This window comes from Oryx dammah, unplaced genomic scaffold, assembly GCF_014754425.2.
Source record: "Oryx dammah isolate SB20612 unplaced genomic scaffold, SCBI_Odam_1.1 HiC_scaffold_26, whole genome shotgun sequence".
Classification (NCBI taxonomy): domain Eukaryota; kingdom Metazoa; phylum Chordata; class Mammalia; order Artiodactyla; family Bovidae; genus Oryx; species Oryx dammah.
In genome coordinates, this window is record NW_024070210.1 from 50,951,717 (window position 1) to 50,973,943 (window position 22,227).

The 22,227-nt window shown below is 46.8% G+C and overlaps 1 protein-coding gene across 1 annotated transcript in view; it reads left to right on the plus strand.

The window, feature by feature from the left end:
- Window positions 1-165: 165 nt before the first annotated feature.
- LIPC (lipase C, hepatic type) overlaps window positions 166-22,227 on the plus strand; it is a 29,329-nt gene continuing 7,267 nt past the window's right edge. The window contains exons 1-6 of the mRNA XM_040227608.1: window positions 166-276; window positions 1,146-1,391; window positions 4,039-4,221; window positions 4,994-5,111; window positions 7,752-7,985; window positions 10,895-11,140. Coding sequence (XP_040083542.1) covers window positions 166-276; window positions 1,146-1,391; window positions 4,039-4,221; window positions 4,994-5,111; window positions 7,752-7,985; window positions 10,895-11,140 — 1,138 coding nt within the window. The remainder of the gene's footprint in view (window positions 277-1,145; window positions 1,392-4,038; window positions 4,222-4,993; window positions 5,112-7,751; window positions 7,986-10,894; window positions 11,141-22,227) is intronic.

The window sequence follows — 22,227 nt, forward strand, 5'->3', positions numbered from 1 at the left end:
TCGGCTGGTAGGGGCTGTGGGAGCATCCTCCCAGGCTCTTGGTCTGATTCCTGATCTTGGCAGAAGAGATGTCACTCTTCCTGGGGTGCCACACCTTGGGACCACGGCCCCTCCCTCAGGCTCCACTCTGCTTCTGATCACAGGGTTGTGTCTCTGACCAACACCATGGTCTTGACAGATGCTGGGAGACTGCTCACCCTCCACAAAGTGGCTCAGAGTCAGGGTGAGGCTCCCCCAAAAGAGAAGCTAGAAGGCCTTTCAGAAGAACAACAGAAGGTATAATCTTAAAAACAGTCTTTTTCTCCCTACCTCACCCTCCCACAATCTTTGAAAGATTCCAAATGGATATTCATTTTTTTTTTCTACTGAAAAAATCTTTAGCAGTATCTTATCATCTAGAGCCTAAAGCCTCAGCGTCCCAAGGGCTCATAAACTCTGGCCGCCCATTCTTCTGCCTCCTTATACCCACAAGGTCTCCTGGCTCTGAGCCCTTCCTCAGCTGTTCCCTCTCAGAAAGCTCCTTTCACCCACCCATACAGACACACAAGCCCTCACTCAACTCTCCAAGGCAGCATCAGCATCACTCCCCCTGAAAGCCCTCCCTGAGAGCCGCTCCCCCTCAGCACAGTTCATCACTCCCTTTGTAGTCCTCCCCACTCCAATCCTATCTGGTCCATACAAGACTACATGTGAGAACAGGTTGAGCCACAGGAGAGCATGCATAGTGCTATCTAACTAAGATGCCCTGTGCTATCTCCCTGGCATACGGATGTGGGGAATTGGAGTCAGAGATACTGGGTCCAAAATCCTGCCACTTATTGGCATCATGACTTGGGGTGAAACAGTTATCCTCTCTGAACTCAGTCCCAGTTGCTTCTCCCATCTTCCCTCTGACCTAGAGTTAGTCTGGAGTCTGACTGGCTGATCTTACGGTCACTGGGATGGCAGGATGGAGGATTTGGACCTCTCCATCTCTGTGTGGGGTCCTCCTAGGTCACTGTCCATCATCTCCCAGGAAAGGAATGGCCATTGTGCTGGAAATAAAATGCTCCTTGGGTTCCCCAAAGCCACAGCCTGTGCCTACCTCCAGCACCTTGCAGTAACCTTGTTGCCTAGTGCTCTTAGAAACTTTGGGGTTGTCCTAGAACTGGCAGAGGTGGAACAGATGCCAGGTGAAGCATTGTCCCCAATTTTATCTTCCAGAGTCATTCGGAAGGAGATCTCGAGCTGCTGAAACAAACAAAATATCGCAGGAGACAAGAACCAGATTTCTGCTCTTTAGAGGAGAAACCGATAAGGGCTGTCAGATTCGGCTCAATCACTCAGACACGTTACAGCAGTGTGGCTTCAACTCCTCGCTGCCGCTGGTGATGATAGTCCACGGGTGGTTGGTAGGAAGTGCTGACATGCTTTTTTCTCTCTGCTTTTACTTTTTTTTTTTTCCCCCTCCCTAGTGTGTTCAATTTTAATAAAGAGATAGGGAGCTGGTGATAACAACTCCATGCATAATATTTGTAAAGTACATTCTAATTTTCCAAGTACTTCCCACACATTATCTCATTGATTATCTCAATTTCATGAGTAAGCAGGGCAGGGGAAGTATAATTATCTCCACATTTCATATAATAAAATGTGGCTCAAAGAGGTCACACAGCACATAAGCACCCATAAGAGACTGCGGTTCATGAAGGTGAATCTGCACGTTTCCCAAGAGCTGATAGGAAGCCAGAAGACACAGTCTCCCAATGAGATGTTCTATCTGTAAGGGTTAAGTTCAGCTGCAGATAACAGAAACCCAAATTAGCAGTAGTTCAGATAAAACTGAAGTTTTGTTTTTTTTTTTTCCATTTCATACAACAGTCCGGATGTATGTCATCCAAAACTAGTCAATGAAGTCCTCAAGTACCCAGCTCATTCCCTGCTCACTATAGTGCCATCCTTAGAGTATGGTCCTCATCCTCCTAATCCAAGATAGCAGCTAGAGCACTAGCTATCACATCTGCATCCCAGGTAGCACGAGGTAGTAAAAGATATACACACACACAAAAGTCAAAAAGTAGGATTGTTTAAAAACAACTATATTGAGGTATTATTTGAAACCATACAATTCATCCACTGGCTTTTGGTATACAAGTGTGTTTTCTTAGGTTAGCTTCCCAGAAGCATCTTTGAAATGCTTCCAATTACATCCATTGGCCATACCTAGATGGAAAGGTGGCTGAGATATGTATCCTCTTAGAGAAAGTGTAGCTTTTCAGTGATGCTAAAATTCTATTACTGTGGAAGAAGGGGGAAAAGAATATTGTGGGCAATGATTGAAGTCAAACAAATGTTTCCGAGAAGAAATTCTGCCTAACTGGTTTCTAGGCCACCCAGAATTTGAAGCTTGGTTCACACTGTGAAACCTGCAGAGATTTGGGCTCTATTTCACGACTTGAAAACCTTTCCCCACCATCTCTTTGAAAACTACTCTTGAGACCCCCAGCCATCCTACCTTAGAGAGAAAAATGAGCCCATCTGCCCACCACCAGTCTTTCAACATGTATTCACTCATACCCTCCACACGAACAAAACAGACCCCACACCTGGCCTCATGGGGTAGTGCAAACCACATGATGCCATGTGGGTGTAGCCACAAGGTGGGGTGTCTGCTATTGCCATCCCAGAAAAGCACAGGGGCTCTTGTAGGCTGCCAGCACCTTCCTCCTGGAAAATCCCATGGACAGAGGAGCCTGGTAGGCTGCAGTCCATGGGGTCGCTAGGAGTCGGACACGACTGAGCGACTTCACTTTCACTTTTCACTTTCATGCATTGGAGAAGGAAATGGCAATCCACTCCAGTGTTCTTGCCTGGAGAATCCCAGGGACAGGGGAGCCTGGTGGGCTGCCGTCTATGGGGTCACACGGAGTCGGACACGACTGAAGCGACTTAGCAGCAGCAGCATCCTAGGGCTTCCTAGGTGGCGCTAGTGGTAAAGAACCCACCTGCCAACGCAGGAGACATAAGAAACGTGGGTTCAATTCCTGGGTCGGGAAGATCCCCTGGAGGAGGGCATGGCAACCCACTCCAGTATTCTTGCCTGGAGAATCCCATGGACGGAGGAGCCTGGTGGGCTACAGTCCATTGGGTCACAGAGAGTCTGACATGACTGACGTGACTTAGCACACAAGCACACATCCTAGGGGAAAGGGGCAGGGATTCCACCACAGCACAGGGATGGCAGTGAGGGTGGTAAAGGCTTTCATGCCCCTAGAAAGGAGACCTAATACAGATGCCCTGTAGGAACTCAGCCCTTTACATTAGTCGTCAGCTCACTTAACCCTCACACCTCCCTACATGACCACTTGAGTTAGTCTCATCGCTTAGATGAGGAAACTGCAGCACAGAGGGGTCAAGCAGCAACCATGGGCACACAGCCCTCAGTGGACAGAAATCCAAAACCAGAACCCTCAGGCTCCAAAGCCCACAAATCTTTGTCATGGATGGGCTTGACAGGGGCCCCAACACACTGCAACCTGCTCACAGCAACCTCTCTCCAGCTGAGCCAGGAGCTCCATCCCTATTCCCTTAAGGAAAGCATGGAATTGGAGCCAGAGGGTTGCACCCTGAGATGAAACTCATCTTAAAGGGAACTAAAGATCAGACGTGGAGGGAATTCGCTGACAGTCCAGTGGTTAGGACTCGGCGCTTTCACTGTGATGGCCCAGGTTCAATCCCTGGCCGGGGAACTAAGATCTCCCAAGCCATGTGGATCAGCCAAACAAAAAAGATCAGGCATGGAAAGCTTTCCCATGGGAACAGAGGAGATGAGGGGCGATTGGAAGGCGAGCCATTGTAAGGGAAGAACATGCCATCTTTCCTGTTGTAAGGGACCGTCCCTTACAGGAGAAGAAAAGAAAAGAAACTGGGAAGGAGAGAAAGACCCAGAATGAGCCCAGAGTTGGAGAAGGGAAGAGATGGGCAAGAAAAAAGAGCAGCTTATCCAGGGCTCCCTCCTCTCTCCCCGGGAGGCTGATGATACTGTGGGCCCACCCTCAGGTGAACGGCATGCTGGAAGACTGGGTCTGGGAGATGGTAGCCGCACTGAAGTCTCAGCTGGCCCAGCCAGTGAACGTGGGGCTGGCAGAATGGGTCACCCTGGCTCACAACCACTACACCACTGCCGTCCGCAACACTCGCCTTGTCGGCCAGGAGATCGCAGCTCTTCTCCAGTGGCTGCAGGTGAGACCTGCCCTGACCTCTCTTCTCTCCTCTCCCTTCCCCTCCCTTCCTCCAAGACTGAGTGAATTAAGCTGGTCTCCTACAGCAGCCAAGACAGGACAACCACTTCTGCTAAGCTCACAGGAATAGGAAGGCACAAGAGAAACCAGACCCCAGGGCTCTCTCGGCTGCCTCCTTGAAGCCCTGTCTTATAGAATCATCTACTCCTCTTACGCTCACCTCCTTGTATGTGCTAGGGGATCTAAACACACCTTGTAAACTATAAAACTCCCATATGCATGGATGAGATCACTCCTGCAAGGAATTCATGTGCAGGTAAAGGTGTGCAGGGGGCTTCCTTAGTAGCTCAGTGGTAAATAACCCACCTGCAATGTAGGAGACACAGGTTCCATCCCTGGGTCAGAGAGATGCCCTGGAGAAAGAAATGGCAACCCACTCCAGGATTCTTGCCTAGAGAATCCCATGGACAGAGGAGCCTGGCGGGCTACAGTCCATGGGGTCTCAGAGAGTTAGACACAGTTGAGCGACTCAACAGCAACAACAAAGATGGGCAGACAAGAGGTAGCATCACCAGGCAGGGGCCCAGGCTAGCTGAGCCTGAGCGGAAGCAGGACGGAGTCAGCAAGATGAGAAAACAGTTTGGATCCTGAGTAGGAATTAAGTATCTCACTTGTGGTACAAAGAACAGAGAGCCAGAGCAGGCTGGACCCACGAAAGGCTTTTATCCAGGCAGCTCTCCCCCTCCTGCAACCATCTCACCACTGTCTTCCAGGAATCTGTTCAATTTTCTCCAAGCCATGTTCATCTAATTGGGTACAGCCTGGGTGCACATGTCTCAGGATTCGCTGGCAGTTACATGAGCAGAAAGCACAAGATTGGAAGAATTACAGGTAACCATGCCTGAAAACTAACAACTATAATCTCCACGAGTGCATGGGGGTGTAGAGCAGGGACCTGCTTTTCCAACGGGCTCATAATTAACACACCCCCGGCTTCCTTCAAGCTGTATTAGAGTTCACAGGAGGACTTGTAGCACTATTTATTTCAAACATGACCACTGTCATAGACTGCTGTTCCCCGAGAATTTAGAGCAAATCACCGCCTTTCCTCAAACAAATGCCTCTCACAGTCATGCCAAATAGGACCTAAAAGGTACACTTTCTGTACACTTTTGTAATAGGAAAGAGTTTATTTTCCAACCTATAGTTTTAAAATCCCAATGTGAATTAAAGAATGACAGCTATAATAATATCGTATATTAATGCATATACATGGAATCTAGAAAATGGTACTGATGAACCTATTTGCAGGGCAGGAGGAGAGGCGCAGACATGGAGAATGGACAGACTTGTGGACACAGCGGGGAGAGGAAGGGTGGGAGGAACTGAGAGAGCGGCACTGACATGCATACACCCCCGCGTGTGAAACAGAGAGCTAGCGGGCAGCGCTTCCCGTTGACCTAGATGGGTGGGGTGGAGGGTGGGAGGGGATACATGTATACACATAGCCGATTCACTTCATGGTACAACAGAAACCAAAACAACATTGTAAAGCAATTATCCTCCAACTAAAAATAAATTTAGAAAAAAAAATGAACAACAGCCTTACATTTCCTGTGACAGCCACGTTTGTCCCTCTGTTTCCACTTTAATGAAACACGGGGATCCTACGCTGGGGCCCATCTGGACGGGGGAAGGGATCCCAGCACCAAAAAGCCCAAGCTCTATGCCAGCTTGGAAATACCCCGAGATACCTAGGAAGAGCTGATGACGCACAAGAAGGCCTTTCCCAGCAGGCTGCCCAGACACCCACCTCATCCTCCCCGCCCATACTCACCCTTCCCTGCTGCTGACCCAGAGTCACATTCAGAAGGACAGGCCTGATGAGGTGACTCCTCAGCCCAGTCTCGGAGGCCCGCTGATTCCTACAGGGTGAAACTTAGAGGCCTAGACAAGGCCCCACGCAGTGCAGTGTTCCCAAGGCTCTCCAGCATCGCCTCGCCCTGGCCCCTTCTTGCGGCTCCAACTTCCATGACACTAGATTTTTCTCCACTCCACTACAAACATGCCATGGCCTCTTGTTCTTCTGGGCCTTTGCAATCACTACTCCCTTTGCCTAGAATACCAAACCTTAGTCTACCTGCCAAATGCCTACTCATCCTTCAAGACCCAGCAGCCTAAAATAATATTTCACAATTCAAAATGGTCTGAACGAAACTTAAGATGAATAGAGTTGCTGTGACCTTTTATTTTATCAGGAATGAACCCTTTTGGCAACTGCTATCTACTGTGACCATTCCTTCATAAAAGAAAAGATTTGTTTTAGCATTGAGAAAAGATAAGGATGATGGCAGACATTTAAATGAAGCCAGTCTGTCATGATGAGAATTTATTTTCCTTTTTTTTTTTTTTTTCATCTCATTGGTGACTGGGGAGGCCTGATCGTGGATCAATATGTGGTGCCCTCCATGATTTAACCCTCAAGAGGCTGGGAGTGAACAGACGTCCCATAAGAGCTTATCACAGAAGGCCAGTGAGGCCCTTCACAGACAAACCAGGCCTAGAAGGATGCGTCAGAACTGCAGAGAGGCAGCACTGGGCCCAGGACCCTCTCCACACTGGCTGGTGTCACAGGCCACGTCAGGCATTATTAGCCAGGCCCACACACCTCAGAAGTGACAGGACAGCTAACTACTCTGTGGTCATCTCATAGTCAGCCTGATGAAGAAAGAAATATAAACCACAGCCTTCACGTGTAACTACAGGTGAGGGTTGGAGAGCAGGGACTGTCATGGCCCCATGTCAGTTCCTTCATCCCCACCAAGGATAGAAGCCAGGCCTGATACAGGTCAACAAAGGGTCCTCCAGAAAAGGTAAAGGAAGAAAGACAGACAAAACTCCTTGAGTGCATAAATACTCGCCAACTATAGTCTGCCGGAGACTGCCGCTTGTCTCATGCAAACATATCTGTCACTTAAGGACAGAGCTGTGAGCAGTCCTATTTGCTCATGACATTTTCCCCAGAGAACAGTAATGTCCCAAGGCTGTTCTGAACATTCCAATGAAATGACATTAGTGTAGAGAGAAAGCCAGCTTGTTTAGGAAAATTATTGACAACAAGCAGGCAAATAAATTCTTTCTTTGATGGGTAGGCTAGAACTACTTACAATAACACAGTGGTTTTTTGTATGCAAACAGATGCTCTCGAAAGTAGCTTGAAAGGTACTTAAAACTGATTTGCTTAAATAAATCAAGCATTCCCTTATAACCTCATTTCTACCACTGGACAGTTCCTGCAAACCTCTTTTCCCCATAGATAATAACCAGCCTGTGTCCGATTTTAAGCACCAGGAATTACTTTAATTTTACTGCAAAAAAGTCATGGCAAGATTTTCTAGAGAAAGATTATGCCCTAGGATTTTCCTCTTCCTGCTAGCTCATGAATGTGCAATAACATCAGAAAGCTAAAAAGAGCCTTTCTCCCTGCCTCCTCTTGCTCCAATGTGATCCTTCCCGTTGCTTTCCTCTTAGGGCTGGATGCTGCAGGCCCTTTGTTCGAAAAAGCCTCCCTCAGTGACCGGCTTTCACCAGATGACGCCAGTTTTGTGGACGCCATTCACACCTTTACCTGGGAGCACATGGGCCTGAGTGTGGGCATCAAAAGGCCCATAGCACACTATGACTTCTACCCCAATGGGGGTTCCTACCAGCCTGGATGCCACTTCCTAGAGCTCTACAAACATTTCGCCAAGCATGGCTTAAATGGTGAGAAAGAGACATTAGCCTATGATGGCTTACACTCCCCACAGTTGGTGTGGCCTCTGGATCCAGGGGAATCCAATCTGTGAGATTTGGGGAAGAGTTTGGCAAGGATGGGGCTCAAAGTGAATGGTCACCTAGTCCATGCAGAGAGAGGACTTGTGTGAGTGGGAAAGGGTGCTGTTTCCCAGGCAAGACCTTCCTCTTCACAGACAGTGGTTGCTGAAGCTCAGACACGGACGATGAGCTGAGGGCACATCCAGGAATTCCCACTTCTCATCTCCACTCATCATACCCAGCCAAGTCTCTCCTGGGGTATCAGCCCTTCTGAAAATTGAACCCTGCTGCCTGTGGTCATTCCTCTTTCTCCAGAAGCTTCCTCATTCAGGGGGCTGCCTCTATTCTGGCCCCATGCTAATCCACTTACTAGATCATGGCTTCTTGGTCTCCCAAGTATGAGGTTTAATCAGCTGACCCCACGGGACATTCATTACTGAGATTCTTCAGTTTCAAAGTTCAGCTCTAAATAGGTCCTTGTGACTTCCTTGGGACTTTGTCTCAGTGCAGAAAATGACTGCAGCATTATCTGGGTTGTGTTTTCCCCCTTCTCTCTCAAACCCTAAAACCAAAACATTAACATGAACCTTGATAACAGGCCCTGGATTAAAGAACAAAAATGTGAGCAAAACCCATACATTTCATAAGCATTCCAAGTTTCTCTTTATTATAAAAGAATATCCTGATTAAGACCTGCCAACTCACTCTAAGCCAACTGGAGACCCCCAGCCCACCCCTACTTACCACCTTCTCCCAATCATTTGAAAACGGAGCTGAGCACACACTATCTTGTGTTTCCTTATCCACCTTCATGTCTCCTGTATCAGAATGACCTTCACATTTGACATTATCTCATCTTGGCTGGACTCCCAGCCTTTCACCAGCCCACGCCTGAGAACTTTCTGGGAATTTCCCCTTATCATTCCTTCACATCTCTCTCCGATCATTGCCCTCTAGTCACCAGCAGTCCCTGGTGATCAGCCAGCCCTCTTCCTAGATCTACACCCTCCCTAAGGGCAACACAGACCCCTAGATGCTGTTCATTAACTGATCACCTGGTGAATGCCTCTGCCCAATTACTACCATTTTCTGTGTTGTGCTAAACTTCAGAATGATGGGACCAAGTAAATTTATTTAGCTTGCCCACCTTAGGGTGGTTTTTCTCCATTTCCTTTACCCTTATGTTTGAAAGTGACCCCATTCTGGGGTGAATGTGTTGACATGGTCAGTTGATAACTGCTTTACCATCCTCACCACCTCCTGGTTAGGTGAGCTTGCATGAGTTAGAGACTGTCTTTGAAACTCAGTTCTCTCACTTGTAAGAGCTGCCTTGAGGAGGTGTGGTGAATATTCAGGGAAGGTACTCAGTAGTACCTGCCTCATAGTGGGTTCTCAACAAATAGAGCCGCTTGTGACCAGGAATGGAGATGACTAATCCTGGGGAAAATTATTTGGCTAAGCTACCTGGGGTCCACTTTCACAGGAAGTTCTTGTCATACCTTGCGGTGGTTCAACACTCCTAGAGAACACTAAAGATTAAGATTTGGAGACCCCCAAACAACCTCCCCTCCCCCAAAAAGGTCAAAATCCTTGGTACAGAAACCTCGTAAACTTGTTTTGGCTTAGGTCCATTTAGACCTGGTCACTGGAGCACGTCCTTCTCGAAGCAAATCCCCATGCTGGTCGTCCAGATCAGTTACATTGAGCAGGCTATGGCTGCTTTGGGACATGGTCGGGGAGGCCTCAGCTCTCACCAGACCAGTAGTCAAGTCCCAAGAGTGCTTGGACACTGGCTTAGCCAGCTTTATTAAGAAAAGAGGCATTCCAGGGACTCCCCTGGAAGTCAAGTGGTTAAGATTCCCCGTTTCTGCTGCAGGGAGAATGAGTTCCATCCCTGGTCCAGGAACTAAGACCCCACATGCTGTGGGGCAACTAAGCCTGTGCACCACGCTGCTGAAGAAACCAACACACCCTAGATCCTGTGCTCCAAGTAAGAGAAGCCCCCACAATGAGAAGCCTATGTACCACAAAGAGAAAGTAGACCTCGCTCTCTGAAACCAGAGAAAGGCTGCGTGCAGCAACGAAGATCCAGCACAGCCAAAAATAAAATAATTGTTTTAATTAAATAGATAAAAAGAGGCATTCCACACAAGCCTGTTCTGCCAACTCACCCTTAGAGCATCAGCAGTTGTGCATTTTTAACTGTTTGAGACTAAAATATTTCCAAAATGAATTACAATCTATTTCCGGAAGAATTGCTTAAAGAGAACTTTCCTGGTAGCTCAGATGGTGAAGAAGTGGTCTGCAACGCAGGAGACCTGGGTTGGATCAATGGGTCAGGAAGATCTCCTGGAGGAGGGAACGGCAACCCACTCCAGTATTCTTGCCTAGAGAATTCCATGGACAGAGAAGCCTGGCGGGCTACAGTCCATGGGGTCCCAAAGAGTCAGGCATGACTGGGTGATTCACACACACACTGGCTTTATTTTTTTTTTTTTTTAATTAATTTATTTATTTTTAATTTTTACTTTACAATTCTGTATTGGTTTTGGCATAGATTGACATGAACTCAGTATTTTCTTAGTGACTCAGGGCTCCTATTAAAACACCTACCGTAACATACAGAGTGCCCTCAGCAGCCCTTCAGAGCCTGGGATTATGCCCCTACAGTAAGTGCCTGCAAAGCGTCTACTTTTTGTGTAGTTTTCTGACAGCTATGCCACCCACTGTAGTCAGTGGGCTGACCTCTGACCTCAGCGCTCCCATCCTCCTTCCTGAGATGGTGCTACTCTGCACTGAGAAGCAAGGTGATCTTCCAGATTAAAGGATGATAATGTCCTTCTTGCCCTGTGTTCCAGCCATCACCCAGACCGTCAAATGTGCCCACGAGCGGTCAGTGCACCTCTTCATCGACTCCTTGCTGCACGCTGATATGCAGAGCACGGCCTACCTGTGCAGGGACATGGACAGCTTCAGCCAAGGCCTGTGTCTGAGCTGCAAGAAGGGTCGTTGCAACACTCTGGGCTACCACACCCGCCAGGAGCGGCAAAGCAAGAAGAGCAAGAGCCTCTTCCTGGTGACTCGAGCCCAGTCCCCATTCAAAGGTGAGTGCAGGGGAGCCTTCACAAGGGCAGAATGTAGCCGCTTGTCTGAAGGTTCACAAGTTCTCCGGAGTCTTTTCCTGGAGCTACTGCTGGATCTGCTGTTTGCACAGATTCCAGACCGGGATGATGACACATGCCTCTCTCTTTCCCCAAGAATGTGGCCTCCTCGCTGACAAGTGCTAGAGGAGAAAGCCTGATACTTTCTGGAACAGTCCTTTGGTTGGCTGCTCTCTTCATCTATTTTCATGGTCCCCTAGCATTGTTGCAGGAAGGGGGACCCCTTCTAGGACCAGAGAGTGGTCTCTTTTCTAACACTCAGAAATGAATTGTCCGAGCTGATAAAGCAAGAGACTTTATTGGGAAGGGGCACCCGGGCAGAGAGCAAGAGAGTAAGGGAACCCAGGAGGACTGCTCTTCCATGTGGCTCGACATCTCAGGTTTAAAGGTGACATTAGTTTCCAGGTTCTCTGGCCAATCATTCTGACTCAGGGTCCTTCCTGGTGGCACATGCATCGCTCAGCCAAAATGGATTCCAGCAAGGAAGATTCTGGAATGTGGTAGGACACAGGGTGTCTCCTTTTGACCTTTCCAGAACTCTTCCAGGTGGTGGTGGCTTGTTAGTTCCACATTCCTTACCAGGACCTCCTGTGGTAAAATAACCCTTGCAAGTGATTACTATGGTGCCTGACCAGGATGGGCGGTTTCAGTCAGTGTGTTTCTGCTAACAGAAAGTTAGATCCGGAAGGCCTGGATCACCAGGTTTCATTGTACAGGGCCTTGGAAGCTTCTCCAAACCCAGACTAGAACCCAGTGCTTTCATTTCTCCTCATGGCTTCCAGGAAAAACCCGGGCTCCAGACTACATTTGTGGTTCCCCATTTCTTCCTAAATTTTAATCAGCTTATTTTACAAGAGATCATTGTCTTATTGAGGCCCTCCCTAGAAGAAGTTCTGCTTCTCAGCCTCAGGGGAGAAAGTGAGCCCCTTCTGCTTGCCGGGTTGAACTCGAGGTCAGAAAAAGGGCTGTGGCCGTGATTTGGGTTGAAGCCAGCAGAGAAATACTTCACTGAAACCTAAATCCTCCTGGAGGGAACAAGCCAACATCTGCTGCCATTAACATTTCTGCCTAATCCTTAAAACAGCTCGGGAGTGATTTAGCATCTTACTGTTCACAGCACTGGCTCACTGCCCTGGGAGGAGCCCAGTGCCATTTGATTGTTACTCTGCATATATCTGTAGCTACAGAAGGTGAACGTCCTCAGCACCGCTTTGCATTTGCACAGCGTTTCACCGACTCCTCATGGTGCCCACAACAGCCAGGCGAGGTCCACAGGTTCAGTTAGCCTGGAAGGAGGCTTAGAACCCAGGTCCCTCTGACTCCCAGGCTGGCATTCCTTTCATTACCACACTCCCAAGTTCAAGCTCCCACGCACAGGATTCTTTTGTTTATCTGAACTTTTGCTCCCCAGCCAGATTGCCCTTCTGTGCAGCCCAGGAATGACAGAAATCCATTTGAGCAGCAAATAGCTTCTGAGAGCAGAAGAGTGAGGGCAGGATCTTTCTTGCCTGAGGGGCAGAGGGTCCCTTCAGCTGTCCTTCCTGGAGGGGTGGAGGAGCCTGAGGCACCCGGAGCAGGTGAGGGAATTTGGAAGGCCTCCTGATTCAGGGAGATCCCCCGATCCAGGCTGCCAATTAGACACCCATTTCAGTTAACCAGCTCCTCTTTCAAATGGAAGTGCAGCCTGGAGTGATTAAGCCTCTCCGATAATCACATTTCACTGGATCTACTCTAATCCTGGAATGTTAGCATTTCAAGAAACTGTTCAATTCCACATTTCCCAGACAAGGAAACAAAGGCCCAGATAAGAGAAAATCATTTGCCCAGGGACACAAGAGGAACTCTTAGCAGAGCCAGCATTTAGACCCAGGCCATCCCCTGGAGGAGGCTATGGCAACCCACTCCAGTATTCTTGCCTGGAAAATCCCAAGGACAGAGGATCCTGGTGGGCTACAGTCCTTGCCGTTGCAAAGAGTCAGACAGGACTGAGCAACTGAGCACTCCCAACAATTAGTCAAGTGGTTTTTATATCAGTAACCTGCCCATGGTCTGTCTATGGGGTTGAGGGAAGGAGGAGAGGTGGGGAAGGGTCTTGCTTTCTCCTTGAGATCAGCTGGAAAGAGACAGGGTCATTTTTCACTTTCCTGGGCAGGGCTGTGCATCTGAAGTGAGGGACTGGGTCCTGCTGGAGGACTTCTACTCAGGGCATGGAGATGGGGTCGGGAGGTGAGAGAGTCAAGAGAAGGAAGAGGGGAGGGAAGAGTAGCTGCCACAAGCTGGGCTGAGTTTTTCCCTTGCCAAGGAGTTCAGATGCCTGATCACTACACACGGCTGGTATGAACTCAAAGGAACCCTTTTCTTATGAAGGAGAACCAAGGAATCGCATTAGGGCAGCACTACCTCACGTAGCAGTTGCCAAAACCACTGTGCCAGGCCTTCACTCCTTCTTCAAGCATAATATGAGCCAGGGTAGGCAGAGGCCCTCCTTCAGGGGGGCTCAGGGGAGACCAACCCCCTCCTACACTCTGTGCACAGGTGCTATCTATCCCAAGAAGACAGAAGAGGAGTCCCCTGGAGGCAGCACTTGAGTCTTTCTCACCAGCTGCTCATCTTGCTCCAGGGATATCCAGGGAAAATAAGGAATTGGGACTGTGAGATAATACTGCCTGAACCAAACCCCCAGCCCCAACGAGATTCCAGGGATGAGCCGCAGGCTGCACCACACCCTCCCCTCCCCTGGGCCCTCCAAATTCTCCCCAGATCCACCTCAGCCCTTCCAGGCCTAATCTGCTCAGCCTAATTTCACTTGCTGGCAGGGAGCACAGCCCTTTGGCCACATCAGGTACCCTGGGTACAGCTGGAAATTATGCCCAGATGAGACTCCCACCCATGTGAAAGCCGCTGCTGCTGGGATGCCGCAGCTTGTATATTGCTTCCACTAGTACACGCTTAGTCATGTCCAACTCAATGCGACCCCATGGTCTGTAGCCCACCAGGCTCTTCTGTCCAGGGGATTTCTCAGGCAAGAATATTGGAGTGGGTTGCCATTTCCTACTCCAGGGGCTATCTTCCAGACCCAGGGATTGAACCCATGTCTCCTGCATTGACAGGTGGACTCTTTACCACTGTGACACCTGGGAAGCCCTATATAAAGCTACACTAACCATATGTGGCTATTTAAATTACTTAAAATTAAAACCTTGAAACCTCAGTCATACTAGCCGCCTTTCAAACACTCAACTATGTGGCTGCCATATCAGAGAGTACAAAAATAGACCATTTCCATCATCTAGAAAGTTCTATTGATAGTGCTGACATCAAGTCTTTAATCTAGGCCCCATAACTGCTCCCCTCCTCAGCCACCATGCCACGATCATTGTGACTTGGGCTCCCAAAGTCTATTTCAGTGACCACCTCCAGCCTTTGATGAGTACTTATAGATTCATAAAGGAACAAACTTGCCCATCCCTGGTTACAGAGCATCCACAAGCCACATTTTTCAAGAACATCTAATTGTACTATATATTTCAGTGCAGGGTCTGGCTGGGCAAGATAAACATCGCCTCCTGATTGTAGTTGCAGAAAGGATGACTAACTTGGTCCTCATTCCTCTGGCTCCCAAGATATTTTGACAAAACCATCAAAGGATCTATTTTCTACAACCATACGCAGAATTCGGGTAAACATGGAAGAGGACAGCAGGAGCAGAAAAAGAATTGGAAAACAGTCTTTGAGGAAAACGAGGCAATTTATCGCCCACTTCCAATCTCACCCTCTTGGAAGGAAATTTTGCTAGTTTGGGAGCTTTTTTTTTTTTTTTTTTTTTAAGAGAAGGAGGTGGGAAACAATCCTGTATGTAGTCCTGCTAGCAAGCACCTTATCTAATTTAATCCTCACAGCAACTGGAGGCGGTAATGGGGGGAAGAGAAGGAAGCAGCACTCAGGGGAGCTTACTAGGTTCAGGCACTACGCTGGATGTGTTGCATCAATTATTTCCTTTATCATTTAATCCTCACAACAACCTACAGACAGAGAGAGACAGAGATGGAAGTGGGGAGACTGATGTTGCCTAATTTTCCAACAGATAAATTGAGATTCAATGAGGCTAAATCACCTCCCCAAAGTCACCCAGCTTATAAGGAGCAAACGTTATGCTGAAAACTTGTACCCTGGTGCTGAATCGAATCTCAGACAGAGTTTTGGGTGAAGTAGAAAAGAAGAGCTTTATTGCTTTCTCGGGCAAAGAGGGCCACAGCTGGCTAATGCCCTCAAGACTGTGTGTCCAAACTGGAGCAAGATAGTGAGAAGTTTTATAGTAATTGTTCAAAAAGGGTATGATCAGCTCGTGGACATTCTTCTGCAGGGTTGCTGGCGAGGTAAGTGGGAGTCAGCATAATCAACCAGTTGCTCTGGGGTCTACATGCTGTGGGCAGCATACCATTGTTATAACTTCTTCCACCTGGGGTGGGTTTCCAGTATCTGCAAAATGGGTAAAGGATACTGTGGTGTGTATCCCTTGATGGGGAAGCAGGACCTTGCCCCCAAGGCCGCACTATTGTTTCTCCTGACCGTTAGTTTCTCCCTGGTCTCGAATCCCCTCCCTCCCCTAATTAGCAACTGCTTGAATCTGCCCGTTGGAACTCTGGGAAGTTCATGGAGGCTGAATGAAGGCTGTTTCCTATAATCAAAGAAATGGGGGACACAGAAAGATCTTGTGCCCAGGAGCCCCACAGGGCCCTGCACAGTATCAAACGCAATGTTTGACCCCAGGTCTCCCCCATTCCATGGCCTTCGCTCCTTTCACCACACATGGCCTAAGCATTAGGACTGAGACCAGTTCACTCAGTGTTATTAACAGCTCATTCCTGAGACATAGTAGTCCATCATACCTCCTCTCTTCCCCATCCTCCTCCTGCCTGTACTTTCTCCCTGCTCTCTGGGCCCAGCCAGCCAGTGAAAATTCACACCAGCTGATGAAAGCACTCTTCTCTTCTGGACATATGTATACCTACGGCTGATTCATGTTGATGTATGGCAGAAACTAACACAATATTGTAAAGCAATTATCCTTCAATTAAAAAATGGATGAATTGAAAAAAAATGCTATCTTAAACTAAAATCAGAAAAACAAAAAAGCCCATTTCTCTTCTTCCCTTGATCCTGTTCTAAGTTCATTCAGCCAGCCCCTGCTAGTGCTAGCTATTCATACATTAATCCCCTGCTTAAGACCATCGTTTCAATTTCATGCTTTTCAGCCTCCCTCTCGGGTTCATATGAGATTTAGGAACAAGACCTTAGTGCTGCAAGAGAACACAAGATCTCATTCTTACCATCTCTATGAGAGAAAAATCTATACATTAAAAAAAAAAAAAGACCTCTCTGATGTTTGCAAAGAGAGTCATAATATCTCCCAAAGCCACTATCTAATGATTCAGAATATTTTCCGTGAGACAAAAAGAAAAAAAATGTGCTTTTTTATAAATTTCCATCACCTGGTGCCCATAGTGGCTACCTTGTAAAAAGAAACTTACTTTTGTTGTTAAGTGGCACCAGTGGGGTCCACATGAAACTAGGATCCAGGGTTTCTAGGGTATCAGAACCCCAGGGGGCCATCTGGTGAGGAGACTCTCCAGAGGCCTCGTATCTCTACCCCAGGTGGACTTTGCTGATCTCGTCCAAGGTTAATGGGCTATTTCATGTTTTGCACCGTTAAGTCCTGAAATAACTTCTGCCTGGACTGAGGAACACGCTGTGCTCCCTGCAGTCACAGGATCAAAAGCATTTCCCTGAAATCATTTTTTAAAATCCTTATTAAACATGCCATAAGGTAAAGTACGCAAAAATTATTCATGCTTTTTTCCTTAATCGTTAGAACAGCATCATTGTCCTGGGGTGTGGTGGGAAATAAAAGGCAAATGGTCTTTTTTTCTCTTTTGCTAAGGAAAAACACAAAATCCAAAATAAGAATAATTGGTTCTAAACATGAAAGTCTCTTATATATTGAAAAAAAATAATTTCAATATTTCTCCCCAAAAGTGGCTTCCTAGTGCAGGGCAAAAAGAATTCCTTGTGCTATCATTGTGTGACGGCTTTGGGCATCATGCTTCTGCAGACGTGGGTGCCCATGTTTCTGCACGTCTGTGACCGCCACGATTTACACACCCTTGATGGTTCTGACCTCCTACATAGGTCCTGCCCCAGGGAGATACTGCAGGGCACAGATAATTCTCATCCGTAGGATGTAAGAGCTAACAGGACCTTTGCAATCATCAAAGCCAATCCCTTCCTTCAGAATCTTGGGGAACCATGACAGCTCAGATATGGAAATTGGTCTCTTCCTACTCACATTTTAAGACCAAAGGAAGACAAAAACCCATCTCCAGTGCAGGGACATGAAACATTTATCCCTGCCCCGGGGGCTGGACATTTAGCAGACCAGCAACTGCGAAGAAGCCTTCACAGGAGGCAGGTTTAGACTGCAGCTTTTCTTCAGGGCTGTTGGCTGTTTGCTTTCAAAGGGAAGATTCAGCTTGCCAGAACCAGAATCCCAGGACACAGTGGGAAGGGCCTTTTGGAATCAGACAGACACCTGGGTTCAAAGTCAGCTCCACTTCTAACTACCTGAGTCACCTTGGACTCCTCCCCAAATCTCTGCTTTGTTGTTGTTGTTGTTTAGTCGCTAAGTCATGTCCATCTCTCTGTAACCCCCTGAACTGTAACTAGCCAGGCTTCTCTGTCCATGGGATTTCCCAGGCAAGAATACTGCAGTGGGTTGTCATTTCCTTCTCCAGGGGATCTTCCCTACCCAGGGATCGAACCCACATCTCCTGCATTAACAGGTGGATTCTTTACCCAGTGAGACACCAGTGAATCACAAATCTCTGCTTCCTTATCTGTAATTCTTTGGGATCACTGACACCCTACTTCTCTGGGTCTCAGCAGTAAACAGGACTCTACTCACCTGAGTCAGCTAAAGAGAGCAGGCAGAACTCCTTAGAGAAGGTGGGCGATATTAAGGAAAGCAACATGGGGTGTTGATGCACCTCAAATCTAACAGGGTACTCGGAGAAGTGAAGAGAAGGAATAGCCGAAGAGAATATAAGCTGTGGAGGAGAAGCTACTGACAGCAGCTCCTCAGGGAGGGCAGTTACTAAAGTCAGACTTCAAAGCAGGAGGGAGCAGAGAAATACTCTGAGCTCTCTCTGCTCTGCCCTGATCTCCTGCTGGTGTGTCCTCAGTGGGTCAATGTGAACCAGAAGCCATCCAATAAGGAAGCCAGGAGATGAGCCTCTGGGGGTCACATCCTGGGGTCCAGAACTGGGTAGAGAGTGGACCAGGACAGCAGGGGTAGGTGTAGAAAATGCAGTCTCACCGTATTATCCTCCTTTAGTCTGGAGGACAAAAATAATGTATGCAAAGCACTTAGTATAGGGCTTCCCTGGTGGCTCAGGGGTAAAGAATCCACCTGTCAATGCAGGAGATGTGGGTTCGATCCCTGGGTAGGGAAGATCCCCTGGAGAAGGAAATGGCAACCCACTGCAGTATTCTTGCCTGGGAAATCCCATGGACAGAGGAGCCTGGTGGGTTACAGTCCAGGGCATTGCAAAGAGTCAGACACGACTTAGCGACTAAACAACAACAACAAAAAGCACTTAGTATGTAGCCTGATGTTTAGTAGGATCTCAGCAAGTGGAAGCAATATTCTGATCAGTCCTATTCACAATTAGACTCCTTAATGTAACATGTTCTGCCTTGTTTTCACATAAAAAGCCCCAGAAACACTCCTTAGATTCCCAATGTGTGCTGTGAATCACGGAGGTTCAAGTGTTAACATGACCCCAACGCTGCCCTCAAGGAGAGAAGATCCTAGACACTGATGCCCATAAGACTGGATAGGAGGTGACAAGGGTCACAGAAGTGACTCTGCTTCCCAGCTGCAAGCCCCTCTAAGGCCAGGACCACAGCTTCTGGTTCTGTGATCTTTCTTAATACTTAAAAAAATTTTTCTTTTTCCAGGATGAGTCTAATTAGAATACATGCTCATTGCAGAAAATGTGAAACTTGCAGAAAATCACAAAAAAGATAATAAAAATTACTTCTCTCCCCTCCCCAGAGATAATCACTTAATATTTTTGCAAATCTCCCTCCTTCTGTGCATTCTTTTTTATTAGAGTTAGTCTCATGTTAGATGTACAATGTGTATCTTGATGCCTGGTTGGGGTTTTTTCCCCCACTTCTTTCATAAGCATTGAAACCATTCCAAAAATATCTTTTAATCACTTCATAAGAGTAAATCACATGTTTGGGAATATGAACTTGGAATCAGTAGACTAAAGTCTAATTGCAGCTTTGCTAGTTCATAGCTGCACGACAATGGACAAGTTACTTAAATTTCCTGAGCTTCAGCTTCTTCATTCGTAAAATGATGCAAAGGGAGGTTAAAGTAGGCATCTTACAAAGTTGTAGAAAAGAGAAATGAAATAATTTTGAGAAACAATAGTTCAGTGTCTGGAACAAAACAAAGAGCTAAATGGTAATTATAATAATTGTCATTATTAGTCCATAGTCATTTCTCTATTGGTGAATATTTAGGGTGTTTTTAATTTATTTTTAATTAAAAATTCTGTTACGATGTCTTTGAACTTCAACCTCTTTCCACACATGAACATTTTCCTTAGGGTAGATAAAGCTATTGGTCCTGGGTATAAACATTTAAAAGTTCAAGTTCTGGAGTCAGGGGACCTGGACTTACGTCATAGCTATGTTACTTACTAGCTGTGTGATACTGGAAAAATCACTTAACCTCTCTGTGCTTCAGTTTCCTCTTCTCTTAAATGAAATAATAATAGTATCACCTGTCATAAGGATTAAATGAGATAAAAATACAAAGTGCCAGGCACAGGTAAACAAAATAAATGTTAGTCAATGTATACCATGCATACAGCCAATTACACTGTTTTATTCATTTATACCCAACAGCTTTTAGCACTGGGCTGGGGAGTAGATTTCTAATGAATACATATTAAACTGGTTGCTATGAGTTCCTTGCACACTCTGGAAGATTCTCTGCCTCCTTGTTTGGGAATTAACTAGAGACCAGTTCTCTCATGTCATCCTGTCCACATTCTTCCCCACACCCCCAATGTCTTGTCTCGATCTTTTTGTGTCATTTCAACTTACAAGACTATTTACTTGTTACAGAGTTCCCTAGACAGACCCCCAAATAGCATAAGATCTCTCCAGAGGCTTCTGTGATGATAGACCAGAGTCTCTGTCTCCACCACTGTCACTCAAGGGTTTAGGGACCCTTCCTGGGGTCCCTCGCTCCTTCTCTTATTTCTCACCCACAGCCGCACAGTCTTGACAGCATCTAACTATTTTATTCCAGGCTGGAGTATTTGAGCACCTATTATGCAGTGGACTGCAGCCAATCCACTGCAAAACCCAAACGGGAAAATGGGTTTATGCCAAAGGTTAGAGTCATGTAAATAACTCAGAAACCCAGCAATACAGGCACAGCAGAACCCTGCAGCTGATGTGTTGGCAATGTGCCATTAGCCACCGCTGCTGCCAGGTCTGTGTATAGCTACCAACCTCCAGTGGAAATGTACCATTTGGGAGTAAGTAGATTGATTCATGAGGATGGTGAATTTCCACATGCTGAGTGCATGGAATGGATAACCAAGTGGTTAGTTCCATGATCTATGCTTTCCAGGAGGAATTCTACAACAAAGCTTAGAACTCTGAATTCTCTGGGGTGATTTCCATCTTCCTAATGTTCAGACACATCCTGATATTCCCAAACAAATTGTCAGTTCATGCATCCCACACATGTTTATTAAGCAAATACTATGTGCAAGCACTGTATCAGGATTAGTAGATTAATCTATCTAGAACAGAAAAAGCAAATAACAAGTAATCATATATCCCCTATCCTTTGCCCAAGGCAGACAGCAGTCCTCCTAAGAGCCTAGACACGGTCTCACAGCCCATCTCAACATGGGGCCCCAGGCAATCCTACCAATCAAGTTGACATGCCATATTAAGCCTGTTTAAGCTAAAGTGCCACAAGTACTTAGAGAATATGGAGACAGCAAGATAAAGAAGTCCAAGCAGCCATCAGTTATTCGGAAATGAGGTGGGATAATTTTGGAAACAGCCCCACACCTGGTTGATGTAACAGTGCAGGCTGAGCAAGGCAATTGCTCCAGGCCATGAGCACAGACTCTGCTATGTGACCCTGAGCAGGTCACTTCACCTCTCTAGCCCTGGTTTTGTTCTTTATAAAATGAGGCTGATAGTACTTACCTGATATTCAGTGGTAAAGCACCTGCCTGCAGTCCAGGGGACATGGGTTTGATCCCTGCTCCAGGAAGATTCCACATTCCTCAGAGCAACTAAACCCATGCACCACAACTCCTGAGCCTGTACACCCAGAGACTGTGCTCCTCAATAAGAGAAGCTAGCGAAATGAGAAACGATTCACTGCAACAGAGTGGCCCCCCACTCCCCGCAACTAGAGAAAGTCCATGTGCAGCAACAAAGACCCAGTGCAACCAAAAATAAAAGACATAAAAATGTTTTAAATGAGGCTGATAATAGCAATATCCTCCCCATAGGGTCATTATGATGAGTAATTGAGATGATGCCATGTAAAATGTTTAACAACACCTGTCTGATAGTAAGTAATTTGCTTTTATTAGCTAAATATAGGCTATATTTAGGTAAAGAAGAATAAAATTAATTTCCCTATTCTAAACAATACAGAAGAAGAACATTCTGGACACTTGAAAAGATAGGACAATTTTAGGCCCAGGTACTAGAGTTCGTTGTCTTATTTCTATCAGGAAATGTGCTGTTGAACCCCACAAAACCAGTTTCCAAGCCCCAGAAGGCAGAGATGTCATCAGGGCATATTTCTTGGCTGTTGGTCTGTCCCACACTAAAACTAACACCATCAAATTTACAGGCAAAAGTGAAAATAGCAGTGTGTTCTCTTGCTTTTGTCAGTGGCCTCAAAGGCAGTCTAT